Source organism: Vidua chalybeata, chromosome 8 (genome assembly GCF_026979565.1).
Source record: "Vidua chalybeata isolate OUT-0048 chromosome 8, bVidCha1 merged haplotype, whole genome shotgun sequence".
Lineage (NCBI taxonomy): Eukaryota > Metazoa > Chordata > Aves > Passeriformes > Viduidae > Vidua > Vidua chalybeata.
The window spans coordinates 32767470-32785332 of record NC_071537.1 but is presented as its reverse complement, the minus strand read 5'-3'; the positions used below and the strand labels follow the sequence as shown (position 1 = coordinate 32785332).

General features: G+C 53.6%; 1 protein-coding gene across 3 annotated transcripts; it reads left to right on the top strand.

Moving 5' to 3' along the window:
* LOC128791560 (C-type lectin domain family 2 member B-like) lies at nucleotides 1–13260 on the top strand. Of its 3 annotated transcripts, none has more exons than XM_053949301.1 (6): nucleotides 1–133; nucleotides 8855–9069; nucleotides 9472–9570; nucleotides 9676–9842; nucleotides 10044–10144; nucleotides 10235–13260. In XM_053949301.1, the coding sequence occupies exons 2-6, from the start codon at nucleotides 8922–8924 to the stop codon at nucleotides 10347–10349; spliced, it is 630 nt and encodes a 209-aa protein (XP_053805276.1). In that variant the 5' UTR covers nucleotides 1–133; nucleotides 8855–8921; the 3' UTR covers nucleotides 10350–13260. The 3 variants fall into 3 exon arrangements, with proteins under 3 accessions (XP_053805276.1, XP_053805274.1, XP_053805275.1); XM_053949299.1 differs by having other exon boundaries at nucleotides 9673–9842; XM_053949300.1 differs by lacking the exon at nucleotides 1–133 and adding an exon at nucleotides 6918–7334 and having other exon boundaries at nucleotides 9673–9842.
* The last annotated feature ends 4603 nt before the right edge of the window (nucleotides 13261–17863 follow it).

The following is a 17863-nucleotide window of genomic DNA, read 5'->3' as shown; positions in this document are numbered from 1 at the left end:
CTTCCCACACCTACGCGGGCTCAGGTCAGAGGCAGCACCGGCTGCTCCCGCTGTGTCTGGCCGGGATCGGAGCGGCGGCGGCGCCCGGAGCCCGGCGAGGCGGCGGCGGAGCTCGGAGGCGGCTCCAGCCCAGGTGCGACCCGCGGTCGGTTGTGCCCCAGCTCGGGGCTCGCTGTGGGCGGAGGGGCCGCGCTGAGGAGCAGGGGGGTTTTGGCGAGTTCCCGGTGCCGGGTTCCCCCGTGTCCCCCCTGCGCTGGGATCGTGGCGTGTGGACACCTTGGGCAGCATCCCCTGAGTCGGGGAGACACAAGAAACTTCCCTCAAAACCTGTTAAGACCCCAGTGACTCCTTCCCCTGTTCCTATGTCCCTGAGATACTCCCTCCCTATTCTCTGATTGGCCCTTTTCTCTGAGAATAAATTCAACTAAAATTAATGACCCCAGTGCGGGCCTGTTATGCCCATGCTGGGTGAGAGATCTCTCGCTGCCTTTACTGAGACCCTCGAGCCTTTCCTGCTGTGTTCTGTGGCCTGCCCAGGGGCAGGAGGAGAGGCACAGAGCGCTTTTGCTGGCCCTGGGCACCTGGCCTGGCCCAGCCCAGCCCAAGAATCCCTGCCAGAATTCACTGCACCATTTCCCGGCCCCACGGTGGCTCTGGCTCCACGGGCAGGCGGCTCCAGGAGTTCAGAGGGGGCAAAATGGGACCGAGGGAGAGGAGGCAGCTGGAGCCAGTGGGGGAAATGTCTTTGCTGTGAGCTGGCAGGGAGAGGAGGAGGGAGAAAGTGGTGCAAAGTAAAGGGGAGAGAAAGAGGGACAAGGCTGGAGCAGTGGAAGGCAGCGGGGATGGCCATGGGGCAGGCGGGCATTTTGCTTTCCAGCTCTGTGGGAGGAAACCGAGAGCTGTCAAATCCATGCAGGAAAAGAGGGGAGCAATAGCAGGTGGTGGAAATGGCTGGCAATTGGGATTCATTTTATCTGCCTGAACTGCAGAGGCCGACAGACCCCGAGCACCGCCAGTGTTGTGATGTGTCCTGCCCTGCCCCTGGCCTGGCTGCAGCCGCCTGCTGAGACGGGCCCTTGTCTCTAAAGGAACTGCACCCAGGGACACTGAGGTGCTGTGGGAATAAGTTTGAGAGAATAAAATAAACAGAATAAAAAGCTGCACCACTGGCTCTCCTCCCCCTGGTAACATTAAAGGAGCTGCACCAAGGCACCGTCTGGGTGGCCGTGCCGGGTAAAAAGTGTCATGAGAAAGGCTGGGATATGTGAAGGGAATAATATTCTGAGAATGGTATAAAATATTCTAAAAATACTGCAGCAGTAGTAGACACTGCCAAAGTGTCACAAAAACCAGCTGTGTCAAGGGACTGTGAGTCAGGCAGGCCCAGGATAGTGCTTCATCCTTTGCGGAGTAGCAATCTGATTAAAAGAGGCCCCTAGGGAGTGCTGCAAATGGGAAGAGACTTTGGCCTATTTGGGAGACTTTTCAGGAAGTCCTTTGGGAAGCAGTCCTTAAAACCAGGTTGGTCAAACACGCCATACCCCTCCTAAAGTCCTGCTGGCTGTGTCTGACACCCTGGCCATGCTGTAAGTGCTGCCTGATGAAATCAATATGAACTGCTCCATGACCTTACTGGGTACTGAGGTCAGGCTGACTGGCCTGTAATTACCAGGATCCTCCTTCCCACCCTTGTTGTGGTCACTTGATGTCACACTGGGCAGCTTCCAGCCATCTGGAACCTCACCTGTGAGCCAGGGCTGCTGGTAAATGATGGAGAGCAGCTTCCCAAGCTCATCTGCCAGCTCCCTCATCCCCCTGGGGTGGATCCCTTCTGGGCACATAGATTTATGATCAGCCAAGCAGCTCAGCAGTTCTCTGACTGCCTCCTCCTGGAGAACAGGAGCCCATTCTGCTCCCTGACACCATCTACCAGCCCAGGAGGACACTGTTCCTGAGGACAAGCCATCCTCTCACTAAAGGCTGAGGCAAAGAAGGCGTTGAGCACCTCTGCCTTCTCCTCATCTGCACTTACTAAGTTCCCTCCTGCATCCAACAGTGAATAAAACTGACCTTACCCTTCCTTTAATCTTTAATATATCAGTACAAACATTTTTTTACTATCCTTTACACATGTTGCCTACTTAAGTTCAAACTGAGCTTTGGCCTCCCTAATTTTTTTCCTACATACCCTAGCAGCCCCTTAAATACTTCCTGAGTGACCTGACTCTCCTTCCAAAGCTGATACGTCCTCCTTTTATTCCTAAGTTCCTTCAAAACCTCAATGCCCATCCAGGCTGGACGTTTGCCTGATTGACTCGTCTTTGGGCACACAGGGACAGTCTGTTCCTGTGCCCTCAAGATCTCTGGTTTGAAGCATGCCACCTTTCCTGCACTCCTTTGCTTTTAAGGACTGCTTCCCAAAGAACTTCCTGACTAAGTCTCCGAAAGAGGCCGAAGTCTGCCCTCCTGAAGCCCAGTACAAAAACTTTCTTGATGTTCCTCCTGATATCACCAAATATCGAGAACACTGTAATTTCAGGATCACCACGGCCCAGGAGGCCTCCAACCAGCACATCTCCCTCCAGCGCACCTCAATTCACAAACCACAATCCTGACCAAGTCCCTCTCCTGGCAGGCTCCCTCACCAGCTGTGACTCCGGAGCCCTGGAAACGCGCCCTGAGTGCGTTCCTTGGATCCCGGCCTGGCTCCTTCCCGATTGCCGCGGGCTCGCTGCTAACATGCTTTTTGTGCACTCACCCCCAAACAGGTTCAGTCCCTCGCCCCTCTCCTCCCCGCCTCTCGCTGCTTCCCCGGGCGCTGTTTGTTCCGAACGGCCAAAGCCGCTCCCCCCTCCATCGGCTCCACCGTGCGGCGGCAGCGCCCGTGCCCGGTGGGTCTGGCCGGGAGCGGAGCGGCGGCGGCGGCCGAAGCTCGGAGGCGGCTCCAGCACAGGTGGGACCCGCGGTCGGTTGTGCCGCAGCTCGGGGTTCTCGCTGCGGGCTTGGGGCCGCTGCTCGGGCGGGAGGTGTCCGTGCCCGGCTCGGGGCTGGCCCGGGATGGACTTGAACGTGCCTCAGAGCCCAGAGCGCTCCACGTGCCGAGCAGGGCAGAAAGCGCCGCATGCTGCCTGCTCCGGGGCCGAGGCTTCTCGGCGCTGCCCTCTCTCTCTGCGAGGAACCGCTCCGTGGTCCCAGGCAGGGAGCCGAAGCGGCTGTGCTGGCTGGGTTATGGTTTAGTCCCAGCCTTTTCTTCCCTCCTCCCTTCTCCTCCCTTCTTTTCTCGTTTCTGTTTGAATTTGAAGAGGCCTCAGCTGCCTCTGTATTTCCTTCCTCTCTCACCTTCCAGGTCCTGTTTCCCAGACCTTGTTCTTTCCTTAGAAAACCTTTGATAACCTGTTCCCCACCTAAGGCTTTCTTGTATCCTTGTTTTTCTACCTTCAGACTGCTGTGGGTGAAGGTCTGCCTTTGAGGAGCACACGCTGCTCCCTCTGCTCCAGAAACCAGCCTTGCAGTTCTCCCAGTCTCCTGCTGCTGAGGGCTTCCTTAGGCTCTTGCTGGGATGAAAAATATCCTGGAAGCTTTTCCTTTCTTGAGATTAGAACGGTTTCTACAAGTCCTTGAGATGTGACCATGATGGTTAAACACCCACTGTGCAAAGGAAGATTTTCCCCTTCTTTCCCCCACTCCATTCTCTGTCCTCTCCCTTTCTTTGCCATCTCAACAACTGCTAAGGAAGCCTTTCTAATTTTGTCAATTGGCAATGCAGCTGCTCTTAATTCAGGAGGCTAAATTGAGGGAAAATCCCCCTTGATTTGTCACAATACAAACAGCCGGGACTCCACTTCTTCATCGAGAAAAGCTGCATCTTTTTTGCAGAGCTCATATTTAATAGGATTATCAGCTGGCAGCGTGTTCGATCTAACTGGCTAACAATACTCTGACAGTTCATGGGTCAGTAAATGGCATTTTGCATTTCCACTAAACCTCTCTATTTTTGGTTAGTTTACATATATTCACTGATTTGCATGGGACAGACTTCTTGTTTTTATGGGTGTGAACCTGTTTTTCTTTACAAAAATAGACTATTATGCAAATTGATTCTCATTCCTCTGATTCTTTCTCATGGGAATTAACAGACTAGCTGTTAGCTGCACCCAGCTGGATCAGCAGGCCTGAACCATGATATTATAAGGCCTTTCTTTTATAGAATTTCTACCTATATGCAATAATCCCCCCTTCTTTTTGTTAAAAAAAAAAAAAACTTACATATTCTGATGTTAAAACAGTTTGCTCCTGTGAGATTACTATAGTTTTAAGGTTATTGCTGCTTATCTATTAGGTACAGGATAAGACACATGAAAGACAGGTTACAATCAACAAAATACTTAAATTTTGTATTCTCAAGTACAATCATGTCACTGACAAAGAGCATGGGAGAAGAAAAATATAATGTCCAATATCCCTTAGGGAATGGAAAGAAATGATCATTGCTCTGAAGTCCATATGGCTGGAACTCAGGGGTCCTGCTGCCCAGGCAGGAGGAAGTCCACCAGCTGGAAATGTTGACCTTGACATCACTGAATGTTCCAGGAAGCTGAAGAGGGTTAGCAGGAACACAATACCATGGTGGTAAATACTGCAGGACAGAAGGCCTCTGTTGCCAAGCTGCCTCTCCAAGTCTCCAGACACAGCCATGTTCTGGCAGTCCTGCCTCTGTTCCTGTCCTGGCCACGAAGGCTGAGTGGTGACTGGGTCACCTCTCTTCTCACTGGGCCTCACTTTCTCAGAGGCGATTGATGTCTGATCACATGAACAGGTGACCACTTTAAACCTCCTGGTGATAAAACTCCTGCACACCTTCTCCCTCAGTTCATAAATCACCTAGGCCTTGCCACTGCATACTCTGCTGGAGATCCTCATCTGTGGGACTTGGCCCAGCAGTGGCTCAGAGTCAGCTGGATTTTACCCCAAAAGAGCCAGCCAGGTGTCTGTTTCAAGCCCTGGGAATAATTTGTTTAATTCAGGGAGAGCCTGAGAGTTCCCCCATCAGCCTCTGGTGTTATTATGGTAAGTTGCCCAAGTTCTGCTTCCCTGTTGCTTACTTGTTTCCCCTGTATGGTTATAGTTCTAGAATGTTCCACCGCCGAGTGTATATACTGTTGCTTCCCCGTTGTTTCAGGTCTTTGGATCATGCCCCTCCTATCCTGCAGGGCTTCTCCACGTTTGTTGTTTTTCACCCTTTATTAAGGTTCTTTCTGGGCAGTTCCATCGAAGCAGCTCCTTTTCCTTTTCACCACCCTCGCCTGAAGTCAGGGAACCAGAGAGATTTGTCACAGCCACCCTCACTGTGACACTTAGAGAAAAGCATTTAAAAATTCTTTTGGTATAAATATTGCATTATTCAGACATTCTTTAGGAGCCAATTCCCCTTTCTTTTGGTTTTAAAAATAACATGCATGTCTCTTGCTATGAACATGAAGGGAACATCCAAAGAAAACAATATATGCAGTGAAACAAGAAACTTACACAATCAAGAATAAGTCAGATAATACACATCATTAATAACACATGTGAAATTGGATTATTATCATTGTCTTAAATACTGCGCCATCACCCAGGGCCTGCAGCAGCTGACAAACCTTGTTTCAGTGAGGACCTGGATGGCCATTCCCAGGAAAGGTGTTCAAGCTCACTTTAAAAATAGATCCAGCTGTCACACTGTTATAGGGTCAAATTGCCAAGTCAAAGAGACTTGAATATAGTTTTGAGGCAGAAAACATCTGGGTTTGTTGGCAATTTTCTGATCAGGCAGAGCCAGGGCCTGGCTAGAGCCCAGACCCTCACTGGGAGTGTCTCCCTAACATATCTCAAAAACAAGTCTCTCAATACCGGCAGTTATGAATGCCACAAACACAGCAGTTATGAATGCCCCAAACACAGTGAGAAGCACTCACAGAGTGCTTCTGTGAGAATAACTGGGGCTGTATCTGATTCCCAAAGAGTAGAAGCAGCCTTGCCCTTAGCAGGTCACAGCCGTGTCCCAGAAGGATGTGTGTCACAAAAGGGTCAGTAAAGGCCACGGGACCTCAGCTCAGATGAGAGTTTTGACAAAGCCCAGAGATCTTATTCTGGAACTCTGAAAGCACAGGAAAATGATGAGACAGCACTGGGTCAAGTCATAGCAAACCTGCTGAGACGAATGCAGGGACTAAAGACTGAGAAGGCAGTGCAGGGAACGGGTGTAGACAGCCTGTTCAAGGAGATGCACCTGCAGCTAGGGAACAGAAAAGAGAGATCCCAAAAGGACACGTGTCTTGTAGGTAGTTACACAAAGATATGTCAAAGTTCATGAAAAGCCAGTTATAAATAAGGTAATCATATCTTATGAATAGTGCCTGTACAGAAAGAAACAACAATGGAGAATTTGGCAAACTGTCCAGTAAACCGGGAGCTTCTTGAGATTGTATGCAGTGTAATACCATATGGTAAATGTTATCAGCATTTCTGTTAAAGAAATTAGATTGTGCTATGCTGCACAAAATAACAAGAATAACAAGGCACTGCATTTACCGCTTTGAATCTCTCCAGTAACAATTCTCAGAGAAATCAGAGTTCACAAAATACACAAGATTAACTTTAAAAAAGCATTTCAACGCATTTTTAAGGCGTTCTAAAACACGGTGCATGAGGCTTCAGTAAACAGAGGCAGTCAGAGACCTTCCGGCAAATGCCGGGGGGATTCGCCCCGCCGCAGGGGGGGAGCGACAGTGGGGGAGTGAGGTCGTCCGAGGAAAACCTGAGCCGCCGAGCCGCGCCGGGAAAAGCCGAGCCACCCGGGAGTGGGAAGAGACGAGCCACCCGGCAGTGGGGAAAAGCCGAGCCATCCGGGATTAGGAAAGCCAGGCTTAGGCGAGCTGCGGCGCCGCGCGGGGAAAGCCGAGCTGCCCCCGCACGGGGCTCGGGATGTGGCGGGGCAGCCCCGCGCGGGCCGCGCCGACACCCGCAGAGAATTTCCATTGCGCTCAGCCGAGCGAAAGGGACTCGGGTTCAGATCCCGGAATCCGGGCTGGCAACGACGCCCGAGGCGCCAGAGCGGGGAAGGAACCGACCCCGGAGAAGGCAGCGGGGAGCGCTGGGGAGAGGGGACCGCGGGGGGATCGAGTAGCAAAGCGGCCAAGCCGCGACTGACAGCGCTCCCGCCCTCTGATTGATCAAATCGGCTCAAATTAGCGGCAGCACCGGCTGCTCCCGCTGTGTCTGGCCGGGATCGGAGCGGCGGCGGCGTCCGGAGCCCGGCGAGGCGGCGGCGGAGGTCGGAGGCGGCTCCAGCCCAGGTGCGACCCGCGGTCGGTTGTGCCCCAGCTCGGGGCTCGCTGCGGGCGGAGGGGCCGCGCTGAGGGGCAGGGGGGTTCTGGCGAGTTCCCGGTGCCGGGTTCCTCCGTGTCCCCCCTGCGCTGGGATCGCGGAGTGTGGACACCCTGGGCGGCATCCCCTGAGTCGGGGAGACACAAGAAGCTTCCCTCAAAAACCTGTTAAGACCCCAGTGACTCCTTCCCCTGTTCCTATGTCCCTGAGCCACTCCCTCCCTATTCCCTGATTGGTCCTTATCTTTTACTGCCCCGAGACCAGGGGCACTCCCGGCCCCCCGGGAAAGAGGAAAACCTGGACGGTCCATGTGTGTGCGCCTGGGACCTGAACATCTTACGGACCGACTGCATAAAATATCTCTGGATACCTTGCAAAAGCCTGTGGTAAGCACATTTCTCTCTCTCTCTCGATTTTTCATTGAGGTGCACAGAGAGAAATGAAAGAGAAAACAATTTCTATTTCTGCTCCTTGTTTTTCTCTTGTGGAATGTGTTTAGAGAATTGTTTACTTAGAGTGAGTATTTAGTTGAATCGTGGTGGATTGTTTGGGCCTGATGGCCAATCGGATCCACTTGTGTCTGGACTTTAGAGACCAGGGTCACGAGTTGTTAGTAGTTAAATATGATATTTAGAGAAAGTAGCACGTAGTTTTTAGTATCCTCATTTATATAGTATATTAATGTATTATAGCAGAATTATAATAAAGAAATCATTCAATCTTCTGAACCAGAGTTAGACATCATCATTCTTCCCATTAGGTTCACCGACATCTACAACAAAGGCCCTCTTTGCTTCCTTACCCTGGACATTACTAGCAGCGATTCCGGCCGCAACAGCGGAGGGAGCGGCTGCCCGCGATCTCCTCCTTGCCCGGATCGCTGGGGAAGAGCCGGTGCCGCAGCAGCGATGGCACAGGGCTTGGGGTAGCTGTTCGGGCGGGAGGTGTCCGTGCCCGGCTCGGGGCTGGCCCGGGATGGACTTGAACGTGCCTCAGAGCCCAAAGCGCTGCACGGCGCCGAGCGGGGCAGAAAGCGCCGCATGCTGCCTGCTCCGGGGCCGAGGCTTCTCGGCGCTGCCCTCTCTCTCTGCGAGGAGCCGCTCCGTGGTCCCAAGCAGGGAGCCGAAGCGGCTGTGCCGGCGCTCGGTGTCCCCGGGCTCCGAGCCGCCGGGGCAGGGAATGCGGGGGACAATCGTGAGCCCCCGGGGCTGCTGGTTCTTGCCCCTCGGCAGGCGGACTCCGAGCCGCAGCTGCCAGGCGCTCTCAGCGCCTGTCCCGGCACGGAGCTGGGCTGCAGCGGCTGCAGAGCCACAGGGGCCGGGGCTGCGGCGACCGCAGAGCTCCCGGAGGCTGCGCTTGTCTCCGCAGCTGCTGCCGCACCTCTGGGCAGCGGGGACAGCGCAGCCAGAGCTGGCACCGCCCTGCTGAGCCTCGGTGTCCCGCAGGGCCGGGACCAGCAGTGACCTCTCTCTCATCGTGTCCCTTTCAGGGTGCCATCACCGCGGGTGTAAAGCTGCTCCCGAGGCGATCTCCGAGAGGCTTTGTCAGCACTCCTGATGACTCGGGAGCAAGGTGCTGTTTGTTCCAGGGAGAGAGATGTGGGCAGTGACCTGGAGGAGAGTGAATTCTGCTCCACTCATGGGGTGGTGAAGGAGGCTCTGGAGAACAGAGCAGCAACAGGGAATGCACTCAGAAGATTCCCGGGTGAGTGCAGGGCCACCCCTGTGGCCTCTAGGGAGGGGACAGTGTCACCTCCCAGGGACAGGGCTGGCAGGTGTGTGGTGTTTCCCGATGTCTGGAAGAGGCCTGGTGCTCTGCTGGGCTCCATCAGTGGCTGGAAGCAAGAGCCCCAGCTGCCCCCAAGGCTGTGCAGTTCTGCTGCTGCAGCCTGTCCCCACAGCTGTGTCCCTGGCTGTCCCCACAGCTGTGTCCCTGGCTGTCCCCACAGCTGTGTCCATGCCTGTGCCCAGGCTCTTGGCTCTCTGGCTGCCAGCTGAGTGAGGGGCACACTGGCTGAGGGGTCCCTCCTGTGCTCCCTGGGCATGGGGTGAGCAGATTCCAGGGCCGGGTCTGGTTCTCGCAGCCAGCAGCTCTTTCCTGTTCCAGGTAAATGGTTCAGCTCCCATCCCGTGCTCGTGGTGCTGCTGATTCTGCTGCTCCTGGTGCTGGTGCTGGCTTTGGGGGTGGCCTTGGCTGTGCAGTCAGGTAAGGGAGGGGCAGCAGGCTGGGCCCAGCCCCTCGGGGCAGAGCGGGGTCCCTGCTCCCTGCAGAGGGGAATCCTCAGACCTTCTCCTCTTCCCCCTCCAGCAGCACAGCTTCCACCTACACCTTCGACTCCACAGTGCTGTCCTCATGGCTGGGTTGGGTACAATGGAGTCTGCTACTACTTGTCAAGGGATTACAGCACCTGGGAGCAGGGTCAGGAACGGTGCTCCGAGCTCGGGGCCTCCCTGGCCATTCTCAAGGATGAGGCCATGGTGAGTGAGGGGCTGTGGGAGGTGTGGGGTGGCTGAGGGGAGCCTGGGGGTGCTCCTGGGCTGGGCTGGGTGCTGGTAGGGCTGGGGGTGCAGCCCTGTGCCGGGGCCTTGCAGGGAAGGAGCCCCGGCGTGCGGGGGCAGCCCCGGGCCCGTGTCCCCCCCGAGGGGCCGGGGCAGCTCCCACTCCTCTCTCCTTGGCAGGATTTGCTCTTCCGCCTCCGCGGGAACGTCGATTACTGGCTCGGGCTGCGCAGACGGGGCGAGCGCCTGCACTGGGGGGACGGCAGCAGCTACAGCTCCTGGTGAGTGCCGGGGAGCCGGGCAGGGCCTGGGGGGACAGGGGCACAAGGTGTTCCCCTGGGAACCAGCGCTGTCTCTGCTCCTCCCTGCAGGGTTCCTGTCCTGGGCAATTCCGAGTGTGTGTACCTGGCTGACGATAAATTCAGGACTATGAGCTGCTCAAATGAGCGGCCGTATGTCTGCAGCAAGGCCCAAGCTGCCCTGTAACAGGCCTGGAGAAAGGACCTTGTCCACGCTGGGTACTGCCAGCTTCACTTCTTAGCCCGGCACAGGGCTCTCCTTCCTCAGCTGCACCTGTATTAATACCTAAATGTGAAAGCCAATAACTATATTTGTTATTTATAACATTATATAACAAGCTCTAATGGGAAATCCAAATTCCCCTGGGCTCTTGGAAATCATCACATACTGGTCTGCACATGACACATCTGGACTGTCTTTGGAAGAGGAAGAAGAGCGGCTGACACGTGCTGAGGAAGAATCACACTTTCGGCATCAGGCCCCTGACTGTGAAGAAGGGTCTGTCAGCTGCTGGCTCTCTCTCTCGGCTTTGGAGGAGGATTGTCAGAGCTGCTGCCTGGGGAAGGGAATTCGCTGCCACGGCCATAACCGAGCCCAGAGCTGCTTCCTCTGCTGTGGGGTGAGCCTGTGCTTGTGAGAGCAGCCCCTGAACGGGGCCCTTATTATCCCGCTCAGTGCCCCAGGGCCCTGTCCCCCCTGCTCGGGTGCCGGATCCTGAGCTCGCCTCTCCCTGCCCTGCTCAGACCCGGCTGCCGCTGCCCCGGCCCTGCCACCAGCGCCCCTGCCGGCCGTGCCCGGAACTGCACGTGAGGGGAAAGTGCCCGTGGCTGAGCGGGGCCGGGGCTGGGTTTGTGTCTGCTCGGGGCAGGGCTGCGCTGCAGGGGTTTGTGTGCCTGGGACAGAGCAGTAAAGAGCTGCTGTTCTATTCTCATAGCTGTGCCTGAGAGACCCTTCACTTCTAAATTATAATAATGCAGAGGGAGCGGGGTTACATTTTCCATTGCCAGGGAGGCTCCTGCCTTCCTTAGCAGACCCCTGCCTTTCAAAGCAAAACACCCCCATCCCTCTGTGCCACTGTGTGGGGAGGAGGGAGGGAGGGAATAGGGGATAAAGAGAAGCCCAGGAAGGAGAGAACAGTGTGGGGGGAAGGTGCATTTTTAGAATTTGTGGTACCTCTCATTCCCTTGCTCAGATTTGTTTGATAATAAATTCAATTAATTTCCCCAGTCCAGGCCTCATTCCCCAGTTACGCCCATGCTGGGTGAGAGATCTCTCGCTGCCTTTACTGAGACCTTCGAGCCTTTCCTGCTGTGTTCTGTGGCCTGTCCAGGGGCAGGAGGAGAGGCACAGAGCGCTTTTGCTGGCTCTGGGCACCTGGCCTGGCCCAGCCCAGCCCAAGAGTCCCTGCCAGAATTCACTGCACCATTTCCCGGCCCCACGGTGGCTCTGGCTCCACGGGCAGGCGGCTCCAGGAGTTCAGAGGGGACAAAATGGGACCGAGGGAGAGGAGGCAGCTGGAGCCAGTGGGGGAAATGTCTTTGCTGTGAGCTGGCAGGGAGAGGAGGAGGAGGGAGAAAGTGGTGCAAAGTGTCCTGGTTTAGGGCAATTTTGGGAGAAAAACCTTTCAATGTGTTTCCTCTAGAAAGCAAATTCAAGCTGCCCCACCTCCATATGGTCTGGAAAAAAGATTTCCTTGGAAAAAAAAGCTGAGAAAATGTTTCTTTAACCGGCTGTCCGGGTTTGACAGGGAAGTGAATTTTTTCAGGAGGTTGGGGTCAAACCAATCAGTGCTCAGATTTGGATATTGACGCTTGGAGTGACCACTGAAGGCATGGACACGCCTCTGAGCACGCAGGGCGTTGTTAAAAGCAGAGAACGCCCAGGGGAACTCCCTGTTGTGCTGCGGTCGGTGAAGAGTGCAGACCCGTCCTGCCCAGCCACAGGCTGCGTGCGGGAGAGGAAGCCATGCGGCCTGGCTGAGGGAGGCTGGAGCCCCCGAGAGAGAGGGGGGTGAGGGGAGTGGAACCAGGCCGGCCCCCCACAGGACAGAAGCGTGGAGGAACACTGAGATGTCCCAGGCAGCCCCCCGAGAGTGAGAGAGAGAGAGGGCCCGTTCCACCCGGAAGTTTGATATCATGTGCCGGCAGAGAAGACAGAGGTGGGGGTTCGGCAGTCTGCTGAGAGATCTCAGCCGTCCTGGGAGCCCAAGACTTTCAACCCTTTCCTGGCAAAAGAAAGCTTTGCAAAACACTACTCCTCCTCGATTTGAAAGAGAAAAGAGGCAGTCTGGGACCTGAGATGTTAGAAGAAGAAATTCTAGGTGGGAGAAGATGATGGAGTGGCCTTGGCTGGACTTTTCTTGTATAGCCATAGACTGAACCAATCTCTCCTGCAACACAGAGACTGCGTTTTTAGGGGGATGCAATGACTTGAGCCAAGAGAGTGCAGGAGTGGGAGTGATCTCTTCAGCAGCTGCAAGTGCAGGAATGGAGTGAACAGAGAAAAGTTGAGGAGGGTGTGGTGGTGCCCTCTGTCTTGAGCAAGAAGAAGATCTCTGTTCTTGAGACCCTTGGCCCCAGGGGAGGAGAAAATGGGGGGGACTGTTGTCCCAAAAAGGAGAAACTGTTGGACCCTCAGCCCCAGGGGAGGAGAAGAATGGGGGGGGGGGGGACGACACAGTGGTGCCAAAAAGGAGAAACTGTTGTTCTTGTGGTCCTTGGCAAAGCATCCTTACAGGAGCCCTATGAGCAGTCTGTCCATGCACGGTGGTGAGGGCACTGTGACATGGAAAGGAGAGTGTCACACTGGCAGAATTCCTACGGGCGGTTGCCATGTGTGACATGGAAACACAGGAGGTTGCAATTGTGTTTCCTGGGGGTCTGTGGTACAGGAGAGACTCCTCTGTCCCTTGATGAACTAAGAATTGATTATCTGAGGGGTGGTAACTTGATCAGGAATCCAGGGTTGTGTCTCACTGTGTTTTGGTGGAAATTGGGTGAGGGGAGGAGGAATGTTTTGGAGGTTTTTTTCATTCTGGATTCAGTGTGTGTCTTTTATTATAGTTGTGGGGTAATAAAGTTTTTTCCCTTGTTTTTAAGCTTGAGCCTGCTCTGCTCTGTTCCTGATTGCATCTCACAGCACTCATCTGGGGAGGGTGTATTTTCATGGGGACACTGGCATCGCGCCAGCGTCAAACCATGACACCAGCAAAGCAATTCACCAGCACAAAAAATGATCAGTATTAAACAACAGAACCTCTCACTGTGCCAAGAGGTGACAAACTCAGAAAGTCCCCTCAGCTCAGCTCACTCAGTCTCTTATCAGTCTCTTATCAGCCCAAATGCCACAGCCCATGCCCGGCCCGGCGGGTCACAGGTGCAAGCGGCCGCTGCTGCTGTGGGTGTTCAGTCCAGAGCAGGTTTAAACAGCTGCAAAGAAAAGAGGAAACCACAGGGCAGGGAACTTCTCTGCCTCAGCGAGCTAAATCGGACAGAAAGCAAAGGAGAGCTCCTTCCCGCGCTCTGTGCCGCACACAAGGCAGTCCGGGAGCCGGATGTGGAGGGCTGAGTGCAGTTCTGACAACTCCCTGGGCGCTTCTCCTCCCCCCGAGCCCTCAGAACCGGCCTTAAAGGTGCAAAACTTATTTCTGGGCTAAACAGACAAACGGGGATGTCAGCACCATAAAGTCACCCCAGGGCACTCCTGTACCCCCGAAAAATAAAACTATTCATCTTAACAAATTCCCACAGAAATTACCAAAGCTTTACCTCATTTATAAAAATAAGACCTAGTCAAACATTCCCTCAAAATATAAAAATAGCCCATATAACAACAAACAACTCACTATAATAACACCTAATATTAAAAAAACAATCCAAAAAAAACATTAAAAAGTCTACCCATCATTATAAAAAACCTGTAATAACAGTTTTAACCCTTAAAATCCTACAAAATGAGTTACATCAAATTTGTTTTTACCTCAATTCACCTCAACTATAACATTAAAACAATTAAACCAGAGTATTAATTAAACAAAAAAATCAGTACTACTTCCATTATTATTAATAATATAATAACAAATATTAGTACTATTAAACATACAATCTTACAAAACAAAACCATCGTCAGTTTTCTCTTACTAGCACATAAATATAATTATAAAAAATTTTAAAAATTATATTACATAAACTTATCTAACCACTCAAAGTCCATCCACAAACATCTTCAAAAATGAAAAAACAGAACAAATTAAATTAAAATGAACAATAAATCCTATTTATACAATTTATTTTAAAAATAAAACTTTATACCTTAAGTAAAAAAAAGTTACAAAATTAATTTCCAAATATTAATTATTATAATAAAATATAAATAATAGTACCTTATATACTTCACTATATACAACGAATAATAAATAAGAGCATCAGAAAAGTTTTTACAGTCCAAAGAAGATGTGAGAAATGGATTTGTAAAGAATTCTCCAAAGCGGACAGAAAGCTGAGAGTCTTGTACATCTGTATGCAAACACTGAGATAAGGCCGCCACACGAGAGAAATGACATTGTCGAGAGAGAGACATTGTTTCAACAAATTTCAAAATACGGCCTTACAAAACGACCAGGTATTTTAGAGAATTAGAAGTATGAAAGAGGCATTGAAACGGGGCCACGTGAGGTAAAAACACAGCGGATTGGCGTTAGAAGTAAGAGTAGTATTGTGTGGCCAAAGTTTTCAGCTAATAGGCTGAAAAACGTTTATAAGATATTGTACCCAGGAAATAAGTGAGCTTCCCATAGAATAGCGTTGACTCTTACATCTCTTCGCTCTCACTCCTCATCGAGGCTGATAATAAAATCCCATCTCTTAAAGCACATCTGCATTACTCTGGCAATAAAGCACTAACAAAGCCAACGCGTGGCCCCTAGCCCTGCCTGCCGAGCGGCGCAGCTCGCTGCGTCCCCGCGCTCTGCGGGCCCCGGGCCGGCACCGCGGGGCTCGTCAGCCGAGGCCTTTCCCCGGCCGAGCCCGCGCACAGCGCCCCCTGCGGCCGGGGGGAGTCATCGCACCCGCCCCGCCGGCGGCGCTCACCAGCGCCCCTGCCGGCCGTGCCCGGAACTGCACGCGAGGGGAAAGTGCCCGTGGCCGAGCGGGGCCGGGGCTGGGTTTGTGTCTGCTCGGGGCAGGGCTGCGCTGCAGGGGTTTGTGTGCCTGGGACAGAGCGGTAAAGAGCTGCTGTTCTATTCTCAAAGCTGTGTCTGAGAGACCCTTCACTTCTAAATTATAATAATTCTGAGCACGGGGGTTTACATTTTCCACTGCAAGGGAGGCTCCTGCCTTAGGAGACCCCTGCCTTTCAAATCAAAACACCCCCATCCCTCTGTGCCACTGTGTGGGGAGGAGGGAGGGAGGGAATAGGGGATAAAGAGAAGCCCAGGAAGGAGAGAACAGTGTGGGGGGGAAGGTGCATTTTTAGAATTTGTGGTACATCTCATTCCCTTGCTCTGATTTGATCAATCATAAATTTAATTCAAATCAATTTCCCCAGTCTGGGCCTGTTATGCCCATGCTGGGTGAGAGATCTCTCGCTGCCTTTACTGAGACCCTCGAGCCTTTCCTGCTGTGTTCTGTGGCCTGCCCAGGGGCAGGAGGAGAGGCACAGAGCGCTTTTGCTGGCTCTGGGCACCTGACCTGGCCCAGCCCGGCCCAAGAGTCTCTGCCAGAATTCACTGCACCATTTCCCGGCCCCACGGTGGCTCCGGCTCCACGGGCAGGCAGCTCCAGGAGTTCAGAGGGGGCAAAATGGGACGGAGGGAGAGGAGGCAGCTGGAGCCAGTGGGGGAAATGTCTTTGCTGCGTGCTGGCAGGGAGAGGAGGAGGAGGGAGAAAGTGGTGCAAAGTAAAGGGGAGAGAAAGAGGGACAAGGCTGGAGCGGTGGAAGGCAGCGGGGATGGCCATGGGACAGGTGGGCATTTTGCTTTCCAGCTCTGTGGGAGGAAACCGAGAGCTGTCAAATCCATGCAGGAAAAGAGGGGAGAAATAGCAGGTGGAGGAAATGACTGGCAATTAGGATTCATTTTATCTGCCTGAACTGCAAAGGCCGACAGACCCCGAGCACCGGCAGCAGCTTCCCGGGGGCTCCGGTTCTTCTGCAACTTCACCGGCGCGGCTTTTTTCATGTCAGGAGCGGCCGCCCCTCCTCAGGCCCACCGCGGCTGTCGGCTCCCGGCGGCGATCTCATCTCCTGGCCGGCCCGGCAGACACTGAGAGCCGATTTCATCTCCTGGCGGCCGGCCCGCCAGATATTTACATGCGATTTCATCCCCTCGCTGTCGGCCTCCCAGACCCTACATGCGATCTCCTCTCCTGCCGGCCGGCCAGGGAGCTCCTCGCCGCTCTCCCCGCACGCTGAATGACCAAACCGGCGTCTCCCATTGCCCCGTTTATATAAATGCGGTGACAGCAGAAGCCCACGCTGTGTGTGGCCGGCAGCGGAGCGGCGGCGGCGCCCGGAGCCCGGCGAGGCAGCGACGGAGCTCGGCGGCGGCTCCAGCCCAGGTGCGACCCGCGGTCGGTTGTGCCCCAGCTCGGGGCTCGCTGCGGGCGGAGGGGCCACGCTGAGGGGCAGGGGGGTTCTGGCGAGAAAGGACCTTGTCCACACTGGGCAGTGCCAGCTTCACCTGTCAGCCCAGCACAGGGCTGTCCTTCCTCAGCTGTTCCCTGGGCCTTGCACTTCCTCTCAGGGTCACCTCAGTGCCTGTTCATCCCCTGTGCCAGCGCTGGGCTGGGGGTTCAGAGGAAAAGTCTCTGCAATACATCCTGCCACCCATGCTGCCTGCAGTGACTGGATTGCCCTCCTTACACAACAAGCTCAACTGGGAAATCCAAATGGCCCTGGGCTCCTGGAAATCATCATGAACTGGCCTGAAGGTGACACTTTGGAACTTTCCTTGGAAGAGGAAAAAGAGCAGCTGACAGGTGCTGAGGAGGAATCCCACTTTCAGCCTCAGGCACCTGACTGTGAAGAAGGGTCTGTCAGCTGCTGGCGCTCTCTCTCTCTCTCTCGGCTTCGGAAGAGGACGGGACGGGTCGGAACTGCTGCCTTGGGGAAGGGAATTCGCTGCTACAGCCATAACCGAGCCCAGAGCTGCTTCCTCTGCTGTGGGGTGAGCCTGTGCTTGTGAGAGCAGCCCCTGAACGGGGCCCTTATTATCCCGCTCAGTGCCCCAGGGCCCTGTCCCCCCTGCTCGGGTGCCGGATCCTGAGCTCGCCTCTCCCTGCCCTGCTCAGACCCGGCTGCCGCTGCTCCGAGCTTTCCCTGCACTGTGCCTGTGAGGAATGGATTGGTAAAGAATTTTTACAATTTGATAGAAAGTTCACACAGTCTTGTATACGTGTAGGCAAATATTGAGATAAGGTGTGTTGACTAAAGAAAGCTATGGAATAGAGATGATATTGTTGAGAGAGAGATTGAATTAGAAATAAGTTTTAAAATATGGCTTTATAAAAGGGTAGATATTTTAGAGATTTAGAAGTCTGAAAGATGCATTGTAATAGGACTACGTGAGGTAAAAATATAGGTGATTGGTGTTAGAACTAATAGTAGTACTGTGTGGTAAAAGCTAACAGCTTGAAAAACATTTATATGGTATTGTAATTAGGAAATAAGTTAGCTTTTAAGAGAATAACGTTGAGGTTTATATT

Excerpts from the sequence above, each read along its gene's own strand:
- LOC128791560 (XM_053949299.1), top strand. The coding sequence starts at position 8,922 with ATGACTCGGGAGCAAGGTGCTGTTTGTTCCAGGGAGAGAGATGTGGGC. Across the intron at positions 9,571-9,672 it reads GGCCTTGGCTGTGCAGTCAG|CAGCACAGCTTCCACCTACA; the intron begins GTAAGGGAGGGG and ends TTCCCCCTCCAG. Across the intron at positions 9,843-10,043 it reads TTCTCAAGGATGAGGCCATG|GATTTGCTCTTCCGCCTCCG; the intron begins GTGAGTGAGGGG and ends TCTCCTTGGCAG.